Source organism: Callorhinus ursinus, unplaced genomic scaffold, assembly GCF_003265705.2.
Source record: "Callorhinus ursinus isolate GAN/ISIS: 27379988/994484 unplaced genomic scaffold, GSC_fseal_2.0 scaffold1, whole genome shotgun sequence".
Classification (NCBI taxonomy): domain Eukaryota; kingdom Metazoa; phylum Chordata; class Mammalia; order Carnivora; family Otariidae; genus Callorhinus; species Callorhinus ursinus.
This window is the reverse complement of record NW_027397063.1, coordinates 79,589,322-79,608,363: the sequence shown is the minus strand read 5'-3', so window position 1 is coordinate 79,608,363 and position 19,042 is coordinate 79,589,322. Positions and strand designations below refer to the sequence as shown.

General features: G+C 39.7%; 1 protein-coding gene and 1 pseudogene across 1 annotated transcript; both read left to right on the top strand.

The window, feature by feature from the left end:
- The first annotated feature begins 9,694 nt into the window (after positions 1 to 9,694).
- On the top strand, positions 9,695 to 10,065 carry LOC112822115 (protein preY, mitochondrial-like; annotated as a pseudogene).
- A 91-nt stretch (positions 10,066 to 10,156) lies between these two features.
- Positions 10,157 to 10,645, top strand: LOC141369884 (phosphatidylinositol N-acetylglucosaminyltransferase subunit Y-like). Its single transcript, XM_073876817.1, has one exon. The coding sequence runs from the start codon at positions 10,159 to 10,161 to the stop codon at positions 10,372 to 10,374; it is 216 nt and encodes a 71-aa protein (XP_073732918.1). The 5' UTR covers positions 10,157 to 10,158; the 3' UTR covers positions 10,375 to 10,645.
- Positions 10,646 to 19,042: the final 8,397 nt, after the last annotated feature.

The window sequence follows — 19,042 nt, the reverse complement described above, 5'->3', positions numbered from 1 at the left end:
TTCTATGGAAGCAGATATTTTGGTAACTCAAGAATGGAATGATACCTAGCTCACAATAGTCACACAGTAAATATTTCTTCATTTCTGATCCTTAAGATATCTTGTTCAGGGCGCCTGGGTGGCTCAATCAGTTAAGCGACCAACTTGTGAATTCATCTCAAGTCATGATCTCAGGGTTGTGGGATCGAGCCCTGCATTGGGCTCTGTGTTCAGTGCAGAGTCTGCTTGTCCTTCTCCCTCTGCCCCTCCCCCCTCCCTGTCTCTCAAATAAATTTTTTAAAAAAGATATTTTGTAACACCCAGTGCGTATCTTTGTTTGGAAAAACAGGAGGTGGTCAAGAAGTACATGTTGTAAAACTTTAGGGAATAAATATGCTATATGCATTTGGGACCAAATGTTCAAGACCCGGAGCCTCTTACCTTCTTAGGGTGGACTCTGGGCCTAAACATGGGGTGGTCTTTGAACAATTTTGAAGATGAGTGTGATACTTTAAAACTGGGTATTGTTACATTCTTTCTAGCATTACTGGGCTTGATTTCCTTGCACGTCATTTTTCTGGATGGAGACAAAGAGAAAGCTGATGATACTACTGCTAAAAAAATATTTTCTTTCTCAATCTAATTTTTAAAATATAGAAAAACTCAGTCTACTCACAACTCAACACATAGAACTCCTGTTATTTACCTGTATTGTATAATAAGATGTGTGTCTGAATGTATGTATGTATGTTCATATATGTATATATGTATGTATGTATATACATTTTTTAAATGCTGTGTCAAATGCAAATGAATAAAAGATATCTCATAGTATCTGGGGTCTCAAGGACTCATTGGTTTTATAAGCAAAACAAAATGTTATTTGCTATGAAGAACTGTGTTCAATAACATCAGAATTCTTCCTCTCTCGGGCCACAAATCAAACAAGAAAATAAAAGAGAAACTCTACTCAGCCTGATTGGCTGTTGCATGGGTTCAGTGCTTTCCTTAAGCAAACAGAAAGGAGTGGACAGGCAGTTTTAGTTTTTAAAAAAAAATGATATAATTTCTAAAACAGAAGGAAATGCAGGGCAGGTAGCAATTGAATGGCAACCAATGGGGACTTATCTAAGCAACACAAAACAAATGAGGCTGTAGATGACCAAAGGCAAGTTTTTTAAAACACATCTACTAGTTACCAAATATCACCTGATTACCATAATTTGAATTTGAAACAGGAAACCAGGATTTAGCAATATAATGTAGATATCAGTAGGGAACATCATACAGAGCCGATGCAAAAAATGGATATGAATTTTGATTAAAGCCCTTTTTAAAAGGCTTTGCTTTAGGGGATTCTGGGTGGCTCGGTTGTTAAGCATCTGCCTTTGGCTCAGGTCATGATCCCAGGGTCCTAGGATCGAGTCCCACATCGGGCTCCTGGATCAGCGGGGAGCCTGCTTTTCCCTCTCCCTCTGCCTCTCCCCCTGCTCATGCTTTCTCTCTCTCTCTGTATCTCAAATGAATAAATAAAATCTTTAAAAAAAATAAAAAAATAAAAGGCTTTGCTTTGGGCTTAATCTGATTAATTCCTCTCAATAGATTGCACTGTTCTGTTTGGTTTGGTTTTTTTCAAAAATTTCACTCTTCTTTCTATCATCTCCTTTCACGAGATGACTTTGCAATTTCTCCACTAGAGACAGTATATTTTCCTGGTCCACTGATGTTGGGTTTGGCCAAATGATGCTTTGTTCAGTGGAATGTGGGCAGAAGTGCCAGTGCGCCTATTCTGAAACTGGGCTTAACAGCCACCCCATGTTTCTATTTGCCCCTCCTGCACTTCTGCCAATAACATTAGAAGAACCTGCCCTGTCCTGCCTGTTGGACCAAGGAAAATGAAAAACACATAGAGCTGACCTGGCCCATACCAGCAGTTTGGAGCCATGCTCTGCTGGTTCCAGCCTATCTGCAGATGTGGGAAGAGGAATAAAATGATGTCAACCATGAATTTTATCCAAGATCTTGACCCCAAAAATCTTCAGTAAACTTCTCAAAATTGCATTTTGTTTTATGAAGCTGGATTCCTCGTCAAAGGTGGGAAAAGCACTGGGACTGTGAACAGGCTAGGGTAGGGCTGAAAGAGATGCAGCCCCCACAAATGAAAGCAATAGCCAAAAACAGGTGACAAATGAAAACATAAATCTACTTATGATTTTTAATAAATATACTGTAAGGTAAAAAGTATCATTTGGTGGCTCAGTTTAGTGTCTCCATGAATTCTGGCTGTAATTTATGATCTGACATTGCTGAATGACTACTGAGAATTCTCATTTCTTTCTGAAAAATACATTCATTGATTTTCATCATTGTACTGCTGGGGAAAATATTAGACAATGAAACTTGGTGACAATAGGGCAGAATTACTACATAGTAATTTAGCATGCTCCCTCTCTACGTCTGCAGAATGCGCACCAAATGTAAGACTTCAGTATTTCAAGGGCTAGGGCCTCTTGCAGTGTTGTAGGGTGAATATGAGTGGAGGCAGAGGGAGGACAGAAATGACTGAGAAAGGCAGCTGAGACAAATATCTACCAGCTCTGACACGTGTCCCTGCTTGTCACTGCTGACCAACATTGTGGGAGAAGGGGAGAACAGCTACAGGAGGGAGGAAGAGGTCGGCGGTGAGGATGCAGGAGAAGTTGTGAAGGCGCGAGGGGCGCGGTGGGCAGCTGAACCGAGGCGGGCGGGTCACGGGGGCAAGTCTCTGCTGTTACTGTTTGACACAGATCAAAATAAAGAGAAACTGAACCACCCAAGAGAGGAGAGTGAGAACTCTCACTCTTAGTCTCCCTAATATTCAGTGAGTACCCACCAATGTATCCTCCGTGGGCTCACTGAAGAGAAGAAAGACATGCATAGAGCCCCAGAAGCTCCTATCCTCCACAGCCACTGCCTTGCTCCCTCTCACTTGGCTTTGAGATCTTAGCAAGTAACTGGCTCTGCAGGGTAGTTGAATGAAAGAACAGATTGACTCCGGAAACTGAGCTCCAGAGACCCCTCTTTCTACCAAAGGAATTTTCTCCAGCAGGAAACTCCATTGTTACATAGCCACAGGGTTGTTCCCTGCCCTCTTTCTCTGTAAATATTTGAAGCATTATAGGGGAGGAGTCCCTCTTTACCAGAGCCCTCTCTAGCAAGCTTTTAATCTATCTAGCCAGGCTTCACATTCTCTTCTCTGGGATCTTGGAGGCTTTCTGTCTTTAGAAAGAAAGCAAACAAGCTAAACAGTAGATACAAACACCTTGAGTTACGAGATCTGAAAATAGGCATCTGGGTATTAGATATGCTCTGGCACATTTCTGCTTGGAAGTCTTTTTTCCCCTTAAACTGTAAAGTGCATTTATTAATAGTATTCAATTCTGCTACAGAAAATAGGATGCAGAAAGAATGAAGTTCATAAGATATGCTGATCACAGATAAATAATATGAAGCATATTCAACTGTCATAGGTAGAACAGTGTTCACTGAATTTGGCCAAGAATCAGCTTATAACCATGATACACTAAATAGATGGACGGCATCCCAGGAACTAGATAATCCCGAGGTTCTAAATCCACCTCCCATTAATCATCTCCATCCTGGTCCCACATTTCCTCTGCCCAGAAATTCAAATAAGATCCATAGTTGCTCGTGAGGCTAACTGGCAACCTACAGCTATCAGCCCAGGTAACTTGCCTCTACATCTTTCCTGGATGACAAACATGTATATTGGCCAAATATACCTCCTATCTGATTGAGTCCCCTTGATTAACATCAACTTGCCTCAATAACCAAACCATCAATAGAAGAAAGCTGTTGAGGTAGAGAAAGATGGACAGAGACAGAGAAAAACACATGAATATTGCATACTCTAGAATACAGGTAGGATGGTCCTCCCACCCCATTTTCACCTTATCCTATATGCATTAGCTTTTCCTATATTTCCCCTTGCCTTTCACTGTTTAATTTTATTCAATAAACCAATATACCATGATTCAAGCATCTTATTTTTGTCTTTGAGCTTCTCTGTTGTTCTGTGACCTCTGGGATACCTTGCCTCATAATATAGTTGGAGGCTATCTTTGCTTCAAGCACTTGAGGTAATTTCCCATACAACAAAATAACATTTTACACCATTTTATACAGACACTACTTATATATATACTATATGCACAAGAGGAGTCCACATATGTGTGTTTGTGCATACCTCCTTTGTGTGACCAACAAGAGTTTGGTTCAACATACTAAGCTGAAACTCCTTAGTATGGCTAAAAAGAGCCTCTCACTTTAAACACTCATTACTATTCCAACCTTCCATACCACTATCCCCACCTGCTCCATACAGGTTATATACCAAAAAGACTAAGTACATGAAACGGTCTCAGTCATGATGTACACTCTCACTCCTTAAGATCTTTGAATGTGAAGTTCCTCTGCATAAAATGTCCCTCTCTGCCTTTTGAAATGTTGTTATGAGTGGCCCAGTGATAGCCTCTGTATAGTGGCCTCTATTTGTATAGTGGCTGTTTATTCACAGCAGACTGAGACTGAGACCCATTCACTCAAAAACTTGCTTTGTCGACCTCACATTTACACATCCAATAGTTCTTTTTAAGATTTCATTTATTTATTTGAGAGACAGAGAGTGAGAGAGAGAGAGAGAGAGAGCGCATGGGGGCGGGCAGAAGAAGAGGGAGAAGCAGACTTCCCACTGAGCAGGCAGCCTGTCATGGGCTCAATCCCAGGACCCAAGATCATGCGTGACCTGAGCCCAAGGCAGACGCTTAACCGACTGAGACACTGAAGCGCCCCTACACATCCAATTGTTTTAAATACACCCCTAAAAAGCAGATTTTCAGCCAGTTAGAGCCTGCTGCTTTGCACACCCTACAAAACTGTGCCCAACATCTGTTAAGCATGGATAAAATAGACCCTGCATTTATAAAGACCCCAAGCCACCACTGTCCTCTGCAGCTCTCAGATCCAAAGACTCCCTGCTATGCAGCTGAGCAACAGTACCTAGACCTGCAAGTCCCCTCTCCAGTCCCCCTCTCCAGTAGTCCCCTTGCCCTCCCCTTCTGGATGGTTTCCACCACCCCACTCCACCCTAGAGCCACCCACCCCAGCCCCCTCTGACTCAACTCCCACCTCAACTACCACACCAATCCCTGTGCCTTGTAGCTTCTCAACGGACTCCTCCTGTGAGTGACTTCGACTGCTTGCAAACCTGTCAGAGCATTGCCTAAATAAAGTTTGTCTGTGCTCCTGCTACCTTGTGGTCATATCTCTTTCCTTCATCAGCCCTGAAATCCTTCACCCTATAAATAGCATTTATATATTTTAAGACTCCGGGACAAATCACCTTCTCTGCGAAAACTTTTTTTTTTTCTGCGAAAACTTTAATAACATCTTCAAATAGTCCCTTCCTCCCTTTTGCTTCCATAGTATAATCTCTCTATTATAGTACTTTCTCCATTATAATGTAACATCTCTCCAGACTATGAGTTCTAGAGGGCATAAACAATACCTATTTTATTTTTACCTTCCTTGTTCCTAGAATTGGATTTAGCAATGGTAGATTCTCAATAAATATTTTTCCGAATATTTTTTTTCCAAATAGTTAAATGCTAATTTACTATATGAACTCAATCAATAAGTATGGTGAGAGGACAATCAATATGTAACGCATAATACGTGTGTGTAATCAGTATGGATAGGGACAGAGTTGTCTCTGCAAGCAGCTTATGCTTACCCTCTACAAATAGATCTGGACATCTATAGCCCTCTGAGAAGGGAGTCCATCCCCTACTCACTCCTAACTTCATCAGCCAAACATACTATTGAGTGAAAATGCCGAACTGGGTAGATGTGGTGAATTGGTTTAGGATAGAAAAGAGTTCAACATAGATTTTAAAAATACACTCAAGTATGATATATGGGAGTAGAAAGGCTCAAAAAGAACACCTATCACCTACATGGTATGACAGGAGTATAGTAAAAAGGGCAACACAGTCTGATGGATCTGAAACTCCTAAAGGACCTCAAGCCATACAGAGTTTCCTCAAAACACCATGGTTCAGCATAGAAGATCTAAAACTCCTGGAAGACCCCAAACTCCATAGAATTCCTCATAGCACCATGCATGGTACAGAATAAGAGATCTGAAGCTCCAAAATACACCAAGTTCTATTTAATTTCTCACAGCCCCACAGCACAGCACCCAAGAGTACAGATAGCTAGATGGGAGTTCTGTGACAGGTGAGGCTGTAATGGCTTCCCAGGGAACCTCAAGCATCCCCAAAAGGAACTAAGATGTTCCCCATATTGCAAGAGTCAAGTGGATATGCTTTTAAACACGGGAGTTCCATAAAGGTTTCATTGTCTCTGTAAGGCACAAGGAAAGTTGATGTGATGTGGACCATGTGAGCTTAACACCAGCTGGGTCCCCAGGTCTTCAGGGACCACCAGTCAGGACTAACACAAACACAGCCAAGTGCTATATATCAGCAGCAGATGCCAGCAAGGACAGCTAATGATAAATGAAGACCAGATGCCACCATTTCTCAACCACAGGGTAGCACTATATAAGTTGTTCCCTCAAGTCTCCATCTTTTCAGGATGAGGATGAGTGGAGGAAGTGGAGTTGATTGAGAAAGCCCAGAAGTGACTGACATTAATCTGAGTTATGTAAGATTGAATTTCTACCACTAGGCCAAATAGCCATTCACATAGAAATTAACTTCATTATATGAAAATTTTAAAAGAAAGTATTTTGATACACCATACCCTTTATACATATTTCAAGTACCTACTATGTGCAAAGCACTGTGCTGGGTGCTTGGAGGATACAATGCTGGGTCAGACATCATCCTTAAATGAGTCTAGTTTGGGCAAAAATGTGATCACACAAAGTGATTCTGTCAACCTGAGATGTTTTACAAAGAGAATCCAAGAGCTCTAAGGAGGTTCACGAAGGTCAGAAATAATATTGATGTCATTTATTCGGGGAAGTTTCATGAAGAAGAGTGCCTTTGGAGGAACAACAATGAAATTCCAATATTTTGAGTGTCCTTTAAGACTGTAATAAAGCATTTACATTTACAGGGAGCAGATTTGTACAAGCAGATGGCAGACAAATTATCTATTGATTTAATGTTGCCTTTTCTAGAGCACTATCACCCACGTGTTGACTTGAAGCCATTGCAAAATCACCATTTTTGATGTCTCCATAACGAAGCAGGAGGGTCAGAAATAGCATTTAGCATCAGAGGACTTGAAACTGAACATTGTAGCACCAACAATCAAGAGAACATCTAAAGATAAACTTTAATGCTTTCACCTCAGCTTTCACTATTTGCTTCCTCTCAACTGCACCAGAAGTAACTAAGAGATGGTCACATTCCTGTAACCATGGAAGTTCTCAGCCACTTGAATGACACTTGAAACAGGCCCAGCAAACAAAGAGGGTTACTCTTCAAAGGCCACAGTACCGGTCAGAGGCCAAGGTAGGAAAAAACTAGGAAAATGCCAGCACAGAGACTCACGTGATCCTCGGTGGTATCAGTCATAAGATCAGAAATAAGGAAGAGAATGTACACCAGGCAAGGTAGTTGACAATGTTCTCTGAAAGTTGATTCAATGTTTAATTGACTCTCTGAACCACTTGGCTACCAAAATGAACAAGTAAGAGATAAAAATAGAAACTGGGGAGGAAAGATGAAACCTCTCAGCTGGACTCTAAGACAAGCTAAATGCAAGATCATGAGCAAGTGTTTCTGCTTTTCTGGGTCTGTTTCCTTGCTGATCTGAAGAAAATTAACTGAATGGTTTCCATGTTCCCTTCCAGCTACGGAAGTTTAATAGAATCCCAGTACAAATAAAAGGAGTGAAAAAAATAACTTAAAAAATTGTCTAGGAAAGGAAGGGGACAAAAAAAGGGGGAGCGGGGGAGAATGAAATAGGGGAGAGTGAAATAATTTTTTTCTATTGCCTGTATAAATATTTCAGTTGTAACATGCAGTTTGCTATACATTCTTACCCATGATGTATTCTTGTTTCCACTAAGACCTAAATCCAATGCCTTATAACCCAACTCACATTGACAAAATGTGGTTGGTAGAATAGAGAAGAACCTAGGCATTTCTTGTCAAAGTGGATGTTTTATCTCAAAGACTAGAGTCACAAAGTTGAGCCATGCTACATAATATTCCTGAGAAATGTGTGCAATAATTTTTATCAAACCTACATTATTTCATTTTGGTTTTGCTTTATGTGGATCATTAATCCCAACTATACTTGGTCTTAAGCACATAAAAGCGGACCACTGTTACCTGCAGTTCTCATTTTATTCACCAAAATGGCATATCACTACATACTGATGTCTTTTCCTTTAGAAAATCCTCAGTTGTTCAGAAAAGACAATAATATATATCTTTGTTTAAAACTTCTAAAATGTTTATGCTATTTGTGAGCACCATTATTGAGCCATGTACAGACCACACAGGCATTCTCTTATTCCTCCAATTCTTTTACTCTCCAAAAACACTAATATGGATATAAAAGAGCCCTAGAATCTAACATTATTATATTAGCTTCAGGTTGGGATGCCAACTTACCATGAAGTCTCACTAAATTCACAGGTATGAAACACACCTATCACAGTCCCCTAACACGGGAGCTCATATTCAGTGATAAAGTTCTCATGCAAATGAAAAATTTCCAAATGTGTATGTTCAATTTACCATGCACAATTTAAAATACATAATACATATACATATTATTAATATACATTTATATAAATAAATATTATATATAAATGTTCTACAAATAAATGTGCTCTGATTATTAAGCCAGAATCTATAAAGGATACTAAGTTAAATAAGGCACAATTCCCAAACTCAGAAAACTTACAAACTGGTTAAAGAGAAAAGACTGGAGGATTACTTTTCTATATGAAGTATTAATAAAAATAACAATTAACATTTACTGACTATTCACTATGTAGAAGCCACTTTTGCATGACACTTAAATGTATTGAGTTATTTAATTGACACAATAACTTCCTATGGTAGGTGCCATTATTAAATTTATTCTATAAATAAGAAAAATAAAGTTTAAAATACACTGTTTGTATCTATAAGATGTTTTATGTAAGCCTCACGTTAACCACAAAGCAAAAATCTACAGTAGATTCACAAGAAATAAGAAGGGATCAAAACATACCACTGCTATGGACAATTGTCAATTCACAAAAAAGACAGCAAAAAAAGAAAATCCCTGAGATTTCGTACACTGAAATTATAAGACATTGATGAACGAAATTGAGGAAGACAAAAATAATGGAAAGATATTCTGTGCTCATGAATTGGAAAAATTATAGTTAAAATGTCCATACTGCCCAATGCCACCTACAGATTCAAAACAATCCCAATCAAAGCTCCAATGGCATCTTACACAGAAAGGGAAAAACAATCCTAAAATTCATATAAAACCACAAAAGATCCCAAATAGATAAAGCAACCCTGAGAAAGAACAACAATGCTGGAGACATAGGCTTCCTGATTTTAAACTTTATTATAAAACTATTGTAACCAAAACAGTATGATACTGGCATAAAAACAGACATATAGACCAATGGAACGTAATCAAGAATTCAGAAATAGGATCGGCTTGAAGCGGCCCGGTTGCGGCCTGCTGGACCATGCTGAGCGGAGTGCGCGGCTGGCTCGCCTCAGCGCTGCGGGGTCCACGCGTGCCACCGTTCGCGGTCGCCCATAGGTGCCTTCACACGTCGGGGTCCCAGCGTCCGCGGACAAGAGCGAGAGGCCTGGAGACCCACCCCACGCCTTCAACCCGGCGCTGCTCGAGTTCCTGGTGTGCCCCCTCTCCAAGAAGCCGCTCAGATATGAAGCATCGACAAATGAATTGATTAATGAAGAGTTGGGAATAGCCTATCCAATTATTGATGGGATCCCTAATACGATACCGCAGGCAGCTAGGATGACACATCAAAATAAGAAGCAAGAAGAAATGGAGCAGCACTAGATCATAATTAAAAACAGCAACACACATAACTAAACTTTCTTGATACCACTTACCTTTTTAAAAGTCAGAGTGGCAGGTAATAAGTGGGGGAGAAGAATGTTTCTGTCTCTTCCTACGCTGACTGTCCTTATTCCGTTGGTCTCTTTAGCAGGACTGTCCTACTCAGCCTCCGTGGAAGAAAACTTCCCACAGGGCTGCACTAACACAACCAGCCTGTGCTTTTATAGTCTGCTCCTGCCCATTACCATACCAGTTTATGTGTTCTTCCACCTTTGGACTTGGATGGGTATTAAACTCTTCAGGCATAATTAATACAACCAGAGCCAAGAGGACATATATGTCATGTCTATCTCTGAAAGCTCAACTACATGGAAATACTGGAAACCCACTTAAATTGCAGGAAAGGTGCTTTGCCTTGCTTCTCTCAGAGGTTTAGGACTATGGGAGGCCTAAGCTGCAAAAGTTTCTTTTGCATTTTTTGTTCTGCCCTTGTTTTTTGAAAATTCTAATTTATAACTACTGTATCAGAAGAAACACTTAAGCAGTTTCTTGTTGGAAATTAACAGTCCCAACCACTACCTAATGACTTTCTTACCCTATTCACCTAAAAATTAATTAAAATTTTTATATGTTTATTTTAAAGTATTTGGCAGAGTTACATGTTAAGGATGACTAAAATAATTCATTCCAAAGGAGTTATGTTGGAGTAGTTGTAGAGAAACGTATTTGAGCTAGTGTGCTATAAAACTACAATAAAAGGGAAATTTCATGTACTTGCAAACATTCTGAGTTTGTAAAATTATCTTCGTTTGTCATCAAATGCTTACATTAGTAATAATAAAACAAGATGACACTTTTCCATTAAAAAAAGAATTCAGAAATAAACATCATAAACAGTCAACTAGTATTTGACAAGGAAGCCAAAAATACTCAATGAAACTTCAGCTGAAATTCAGTGAACTCTCCCACAAATGGTGCTGGGAAAACTGTATAATCGCGCAAAAGAATAAACCCGGACCCTTATTTTGGACACAAAATTTAACTCAAAATAGATTAAGACTTAAACGTAAGATCTAAAACTGTAAAACTACTAGAAAAAAAGGGGAGGAAAGCTCCTTGATATTGGTCTTAACAATGATTTTTCGCATATGATACCAAAAGCACAAGCAACGAAAGCAAAAATAAACAAGTGGGACTACATCAAACTAAAAAACTACTGCACAGAAAAAGAGACAACTAGAAAAATTACAAGACAACGTATGGAATGGGAGAAAGTATTTGCAAACCATCTATCAAACAAGGGGTTAATATCCAAAATATATAAAGAACTCATCCAACTCAATAGAAAAATAAACCAAACAATCCAACTAAAAAATTGGCAGAGGACTTGAATAGATATTTTTCCAAAGAATACATACAAATGGCCAGTAGGTACATGAAAAGAGGCTCAACATAACCATTGATCAAGAAAATGCAAATCAAAACCATAATGAGATATTACCTCACATCTGTTAAAATGATGATTATCAAAAAGACAAAAGATGACAAGTATTGGCAAGGATGGTGAGAAAAGGGAACTTTTATGCACTGTTGATGAGAATGTAAATTGGTGCAGCCACCTTGGAAAACAGTATGGAGTTTCCTCAAAAAATTAAAAACGGGGGCACCTGGGTGGCACAGTCAGTTGAACGTCCAACTCTTGGTTTCAGCTCAGGTTGTGATCTCAGGATTGTGGGATCAAGCCCTGCATCAGGCTCCTGCTCAGCACAGAGTCTGTTGAGATTCTCTCTCCTCTCTCTCTCCTCTCTCCCTACCTCTCCCCCCAGTCCACGCTCTCTCTAGAATAACTAAATAAATCTTTTTTAAAAAGTTAAAGACATAACTACCCTACGATGCAGCAATCCCACTACTGGGTACGTATCCAAAGGAAATGAAATCAGAATATTGAAGAGAGAGCTGCTCTCCCATGTTCATTGCATCGCAGCATTATTCACAATAGCCAAGACACAGAACCCAACTGTTGTCCATTGACCAAAAAAACCCTGAGTGTCCATAATGAATGGACAAAGAAAATGTGGTGTGTGTGTTCCTGTGTGTGTGTGTGTATTATATATGTGTGTATATAATGTGTATATATGTATATAATCACACACACATCCAATGGAATGTGATTCATCCATAAAAAAAGAAGAAAACCTTGCCTTTTGCAATTGCATGGATGCACCTTGAGGGCATTATGCTAAGTGAAATAAGTCAGACAGAAAAATACAAGTACTGCATGTTCTCACTTATGTGTGGAATCTGAAAAAGCCAAACTCAGAGAAATAAAAAGTAGAATGGTGTTTGCCAAGGCTGGGGACCTGGGGGAAAGTGGTGAAGGCGGTCAACAGGACAAACTTCCAGCTAAAAGATGAGTAAGTTCTGGGGATCTAATATACAGAATGGTAACTACAGTTAACAATTCTATATTAAATACTTAAAAATTGTTGAGAGTAAATCTTAAGTGTTATCACCACACCAAAAATAAATAAATAAGGTAAGTATGTGAGAGGGATGGAAATGTTAACTAACTTTATTCTAGTTATCATTCCACAATATATATGTATACCAAATCATCACATCATATACCTTAAACTTACTTATATGTCGATAATATCTCAATAAAGCTGGAAAAATAAATAAGAAAAACGGATATAGAAAGGGTATGTAAATCTCACACATATAAAAGTCAAAGTCAGAATTCTAAGCAGGCATTTGTTAACCATTGTGCTATATTGCATTAATACACCAGACACAGTATAAACAAGGGCACAAGGCAGCCAATTATCAATTAGCAAATGAGTGTTACAAATAATGTGTAGTTAAGGATAATATGACATTTGATGAATCCTTGCTACATTTAGGTTTTGTGCAATCCAGAGCCAAGACAATGAATATTTATACTTCATGCTGTGGGTTTTACACCAATGGTTTAATGTTTGATTACCACCTACTTTATGCAGAGCCTCAATGACTTACTTCATAAAATAAATTCCATGTGTGTCAACTGCCAGGAACCCAAAATGTATATCATTGCTCATTAATACATTGAAGATTTTACCAAAAGTATTCTCTTAAAGTCTTCTGCATCTCAAGAGGGAAAAAAGAACCCATTAAAAGCACAGTTCTGCTTAGTTCCACCTTGAACTATGTAACAGTTCATCCTAAAGCAGCAATCACCTAAGAATTTATGCTACATGTACCCATCAAGATCTACAATTAAAACAGCAAACCTTCTCTGTTATTTTCTTCTGTCATTTTCTATGCAAATCTACCATTTAGTCAGAGCCAAATATCTGTCTTGACTAAGGTCTTACTAAATTGAATCTTTACACTGCTTTTAGAAGCAAAGCAAAGAATGGAAACACACAATGAGCTTTAGTCCTAAAGTACTCCACAATACTGAAATTGCAATCATTTAAATAGTCTCATTTCTCCAAAATGAAACAGAATGTATAGGGAAATGGAAATTTTAATTCACTATGAAGAGCCTAATTAGCTTTGCAGATAAGAACTAAAGGTTTGTGTGGGTTTCTCCAGCCTGCCCTAACCTCCCAGGCTACTCAGACAGATCATTAAATAAATTCATCTGCAGTTGGTGCTGTTGGCCCCACAAAAGTGACCAGTGGCTCTGCTCTGGCCAAACCAATAAATAATAAAATTGAGCCTGACATAATTCCTAGGAACCACTATCTCATCACAACATTTCTAGCAACCTCTGTTACCTAAGAGAGCTCTGCATACTCTTCCCTAGTGTCTAAGCCCACCCTCTCCTTTAGGGAGCAATTCAAGCCCCACCTCATACATGAAGGGGTCCATAAATGCCCCCATTTCAGGGGACTCACTCTACTATGGACCTCTGGGACACGTGTCTTCTGCATCTCTCAGCTTTTGTTGTTCTATATTAAGAGCAGAATATACCCTACCTGAGCACAAGATGTTTCTGCTCTAAGTTCCTTTGTATCCTTAAGTTCACCTAGGACAGTGATTTGCACATTGTAGCGGCTCACAGCTTCAGAGCATTCTTCTTTAAGCAGAATTTGTTAAGAGCCTAGTTTTGTAGACTCTAAGAAGTATAAAGAACTTCATTAAAATAGGATACCGCACCTCACAAGGAGGTGTAATTGTGAGGCCCCAGTGTGCTTGAGAGGCTCTGGGGGAATTTTCTGGGCTAAACTGGCAAACACCACATTCTCTAGTCTATAATATTCAGGCAGGTTCATCCTCAACACCTTTTAAAACTTCACAGATCTCACATTCCCCCTCTAAAGATGTGTTTTACTTCCCTTACATTCCTGTTTTATTTATTTCCTATGATGCTTCTCTAGGACAAAGAAATTTTTAAAAATTAGACCAAAATATAACCTAGAAAGGTCCTATATGAGAATTTTTTTCCAAGGAAAAGGGCAGGTAGAAAGAGTACCTTGGGCCTGGGCAGAAATTTAAAATCACAGGATTAAGAGTAAGAATGACTTTGATTTCAAGTGACAGGAAACCAATTTGAACCAAATAAAGGGAGAAGAGTGGGAACTTTTATAAGAATTCTTAGTATTCTCATGAGATCCCAGTTCTGTAGAACAGCTCACATCAGTTCTTTAAATGCCAGTATTTCTCTCTCCATTTCTCATAGCTCATCGTGGCTGCCCTCCACATATCTGTTTCATGTCTCTCTATCCTGCTGTTCCTTCACTTACCCTGACTCTCACATTCTCTCTCACTCTCTGCTTCTCTTGTCCATATGGCAGTAAACTTGGCCACCAGCAGCTCTGAAACAGCACATCTCATAACTTCAGTTACCAGACAAGTCATTGAAGATGTTTCTCAATTTTAGTCCAAAGTCTTAGAAGAAGATGCTAATTGGCCTAGTTTTAATCAAATGCCCAAATCTGGAACTAAGGACTATAGCCAAGAGATAAAGTCACGTTGTCCAAAATGGCTGCCCCACGATAACCACAGAAGTGGGGATAAATCAGAAAAAGGAAAGAGGGGATCTAAGAAGAAATAAAGTATTCCATGTGGTAGATTTGACCGTTGGCAGGTCCCCTACCTCCAAGAGGAGGCCCTTTTGGTAATTCCTTGTCTGTTATATTTTGCAATGAAACAGAATGCCAAAATGTCTTCACCAGCAAGTAAGGGAGTTTCAGTCATCCTAACTGGACACAGTGGTCATGTGCTCCTACAGATCGATAGATATATTCAGCTTATATTTAAGTCACAGTGAAGAAGTCCTGACTCCATAGAAGAACACAGATTAAATAACTGATTAAAGCCTGGTGATAGTTACATAAATTTATGGTATGTCAAGAAAAGAGCCTTCAGCCACTAAGATCATGCTTCTAAAGAAGCTGGAATTATACACAACAATGCTCACAACAAAAATTGCAGTAAAAGAACAAGGTGTAGAACTTCCATAACCTAATTCCAAATGCACAATATGTTGAAAATATTCCAATACAGCAATAGTTATATATGGATGTCAGGGTTACAATGAGTTTTATTTTCTTCTCTATATCCTTCCAGTATTTTCTGGATTTTTCCTACCAAAAGCTCTATTATTTTATGATCAGAAAGATGAAGGGTTAAAAAGCTTAGTAAAGGGATCATTAAAATGTTTGATATGTGTCCCTAAAGGGTGAGTTGCTCCATATGTACCCAGGGAGCTACGGTTCAGGAATTTTGCTGTTCTCCTGGTTATCAGCAATACTGCCCCCATTTCAGGGGACTCACTCTACTATAGACCTCCGGGACATGTGTTTTCGCATCTCTCAGCTTTTGTTGTTCTACATTAACAATAATATAGAACTAATAATTTTGTTGTTCTATATCACCAACAGTTCTTCTGTTGGTGAACCCAGAGAAGATTTGCCAGAAAATGTACTAAGTTGTTGGGGATGAAGAGAGGATCGAAGGAAAGAGGAAGGTCTGAAAACGGGCCCAGTGCTCCCTCCACGTCCCACAAACAGGCATCCCCACTTCACAGACAAGCTGTGAACCCAGGCCTGCCACACTGACATCATTATCCTTGCATCTCCTCTGTGGATCAGTCCCACAGCCATAACCTTTCTCTACTCCCTGTTGCCCTATTGAAACAAAGAATGTTCAGCTGCTTTCCTTTCCTATAGTCCTGCCCTGCCCAAGCCCCTAATCACAGAACCAGATCAAGGGAACCACTTTTAGTCCAGCAGCAGTGAAGACAAAGTCTTGGGCCAGGTTCCAGACAAGTCTACTGGACATTTACAACTGGCCTTACAATTCCCTAACCTTAACTATCCTGAGGATCAAACACTCTCTGTAGGTCTGTGATCTTGCTCTTGGATTAGCAGTATCAGCTTAACTTTTCACAAGGAAAGAAAAAAATCAGTTATAAGCTTACCAATTCTGTGAGTCTGTAAAGTTCAAGGGAATTCTCCAAATTTATAATCCAAGGCAGTTCTGATAATCATAGAGTCCTACACCCCGACAGAGGAGTGAACATTTAAGTGATGACGACTCTTTCTTTGTGTTTACCAAGACGGACATTCAGGCAACCTTTGTCCTCCCCAGTCTTTCAAGCTGGAGAGCATTTGAGAACCAGGTCAATTACACTCTTCCCTGGGTGGCTGGAGCAGCTTTAAAAAATGTTGTTGTCACTGTGTCAGATCAAGTGGAGAGAAACAGAAATATGACTTGGGAGTCTCAAAAGGTATTAGGCAGCATGTTAGGTAGAAATTAAATTCCATTTGCTGGGATTCCATATAATGCCCCAAGAGAGCAAAAATGTTCAATTCTCTTTATTAGTGCTGGATTTACGGTTCAAAATGAAGATTAAATTAAGAAAAAAATATCAAACGTGATGTTCTAAATAGCTCTTTAAATTCAAGATCCTCAGCCATGTGCTTCAGCATCTGATCTGGCCTCCCTGATCCCAGAGTCTCTCCGGAACTAATCTGTTGAGTCATTGCTACTGAACCAGTTTTTATAAGGCTATTTTCATCATGCTAGCCCTTTGCTCAGAAAACCATATAGCTTTTGAATATCCATGAAACAAATCTGGAGCCCCCAGCCCAGCTCTTGAGGACTTCTCAAATCCAGCCTAACCACGCCCAGCCCACCAGTGGCTCCAACACATCTTCTTCCCCTGACCTGGGATGGCACTTCTTTGTCCCACAGACATGTCCCACCTTACCCCAGCCTCTGGCCTATCTCTGTGCTGGTCACCTCCACTCCAAGCATCAGAATCTATCCTCAATGCCCAGGGAAGCCCTCTCTCGTTGTTAATCCTTTCATGGCCTTTCCAGGCCATATGAGTCTCACCCTTCTCTGAATTCCTGTAACCCTGACTGGCCTGACAGTTAACATTCACTGACAATCCACTACACGCTGGACTCTCTACATGTTCTTTTGCAATATTATTCCATCTCATTTTCAGAAGAACCCTGTAAGACAATCACTATTACCTTATTTCATTGTCAGTGAGGGAAGTGGGATGTTAACATAATTTAGTTCCTCTGAGAGCATGAGCTCTACAGAAGCCGTACTATGTCATTTCCTGCACACATCCCCTCCTTACTGTCTAGTGACTGGTGCCCTTAAAATATTGTGTTTTACTCACAAAACATTACAGAATTTAAGTGGAAAAGCTAAAGTCCAAATCCGAATCTGTCTCCAGACACTGTGGCTTTATGTGCACATACAGACACAGCAATGGGCAAGAACTCACTACAGATAGGCTGGTCGTGTGCTATCGCTCAGGGTAAGCGCTCCCAAACTCTACCCGCGCTGATCAGTGCCAGAGCCAGCTGAGCGCCACAGGAGCTTTAGCACACACTCCCTACCCACAGTCTCCACACACACGCACAATATAAGGAAGAGCCCCGTGCAGGCTGTGCAATGGCTATGTCCAGGAATCTCCCAGGCACCATCACCACCCCACCTCCCGCCACACTGCCACTCTGAGCCCCTCCGACATGGACAGAGAAGTGCTGTTTGTTGCTGCTGTGAAAAGAGTAGAGCCAAGGTAGCCAAAGATCACTCTTGTATATACACATATACCTGCCCGCCAACACTCCCAAATGGACTCATGCAATGAATATAATCTGCTCGGCTTTAAAATCTCCATGATATTCACATCAAATTCAGATGTGACTGAATTTGCCTCTAGTACACAAAAATTACAGAGGATTCATATTAAGTGAGACCTACTTGTTTCCATGGGTAATGACCAATAGTGTCAACCTATGCATCGCTATAGCCCTTTGCTATTTGAGGGTCTGAATCTCTGGGGGTCCTGATAAAAAGCATGGATACTCAGTCATATGGCTTCTGAATTATGACATCTTAACAGTCTCCAAGTGAAAATAAATTTAGAAAAAGTAATGTCCTAAATGTCCTATATAACACTCCTAATCAAAGGGTAAATCAAAATCATATGCCTTATTTTTTTTTTTCAATTCAACACAAGGAAGTATTGACTAAGCCTGGAGCCCTATGTTTTAATTTAACATGTCCATGATACCTGCTGGATCCAAGAACATTTCATCTGGCTCCTTGGCTCATGGTACTCACTGTAATAAATAAAGATTTTCTTATTAAAAATAATGTTCTTATCCAAGAAATTTTAATAGATCAATATTCACAGATCTGCTTATTATACATCCTCGTTTCAACCGTACAGAAGCATTGAATTAAATGCAATGAAAAATGAAACAATGTGTCAATGCTTAGTTGTTTCTCAGCATTTGGGATTTATGGGGCTGCAACCATAATTAGTTGATGGGAATGTAAAAGAATCAAAGACTATGAGATGGTGTTCAAGTGAGGTAGGAGAGAACACACTCCTGCCCAGCTAATACATGGGGACAGTTACATACTGTTCCTCTAAGTTTACATATTGACTTCAATCAATTCAAATACCGAAAGGCTCCCCTCATTCTAATATTTGTTCTCCTTTCTCTGGAGTTCT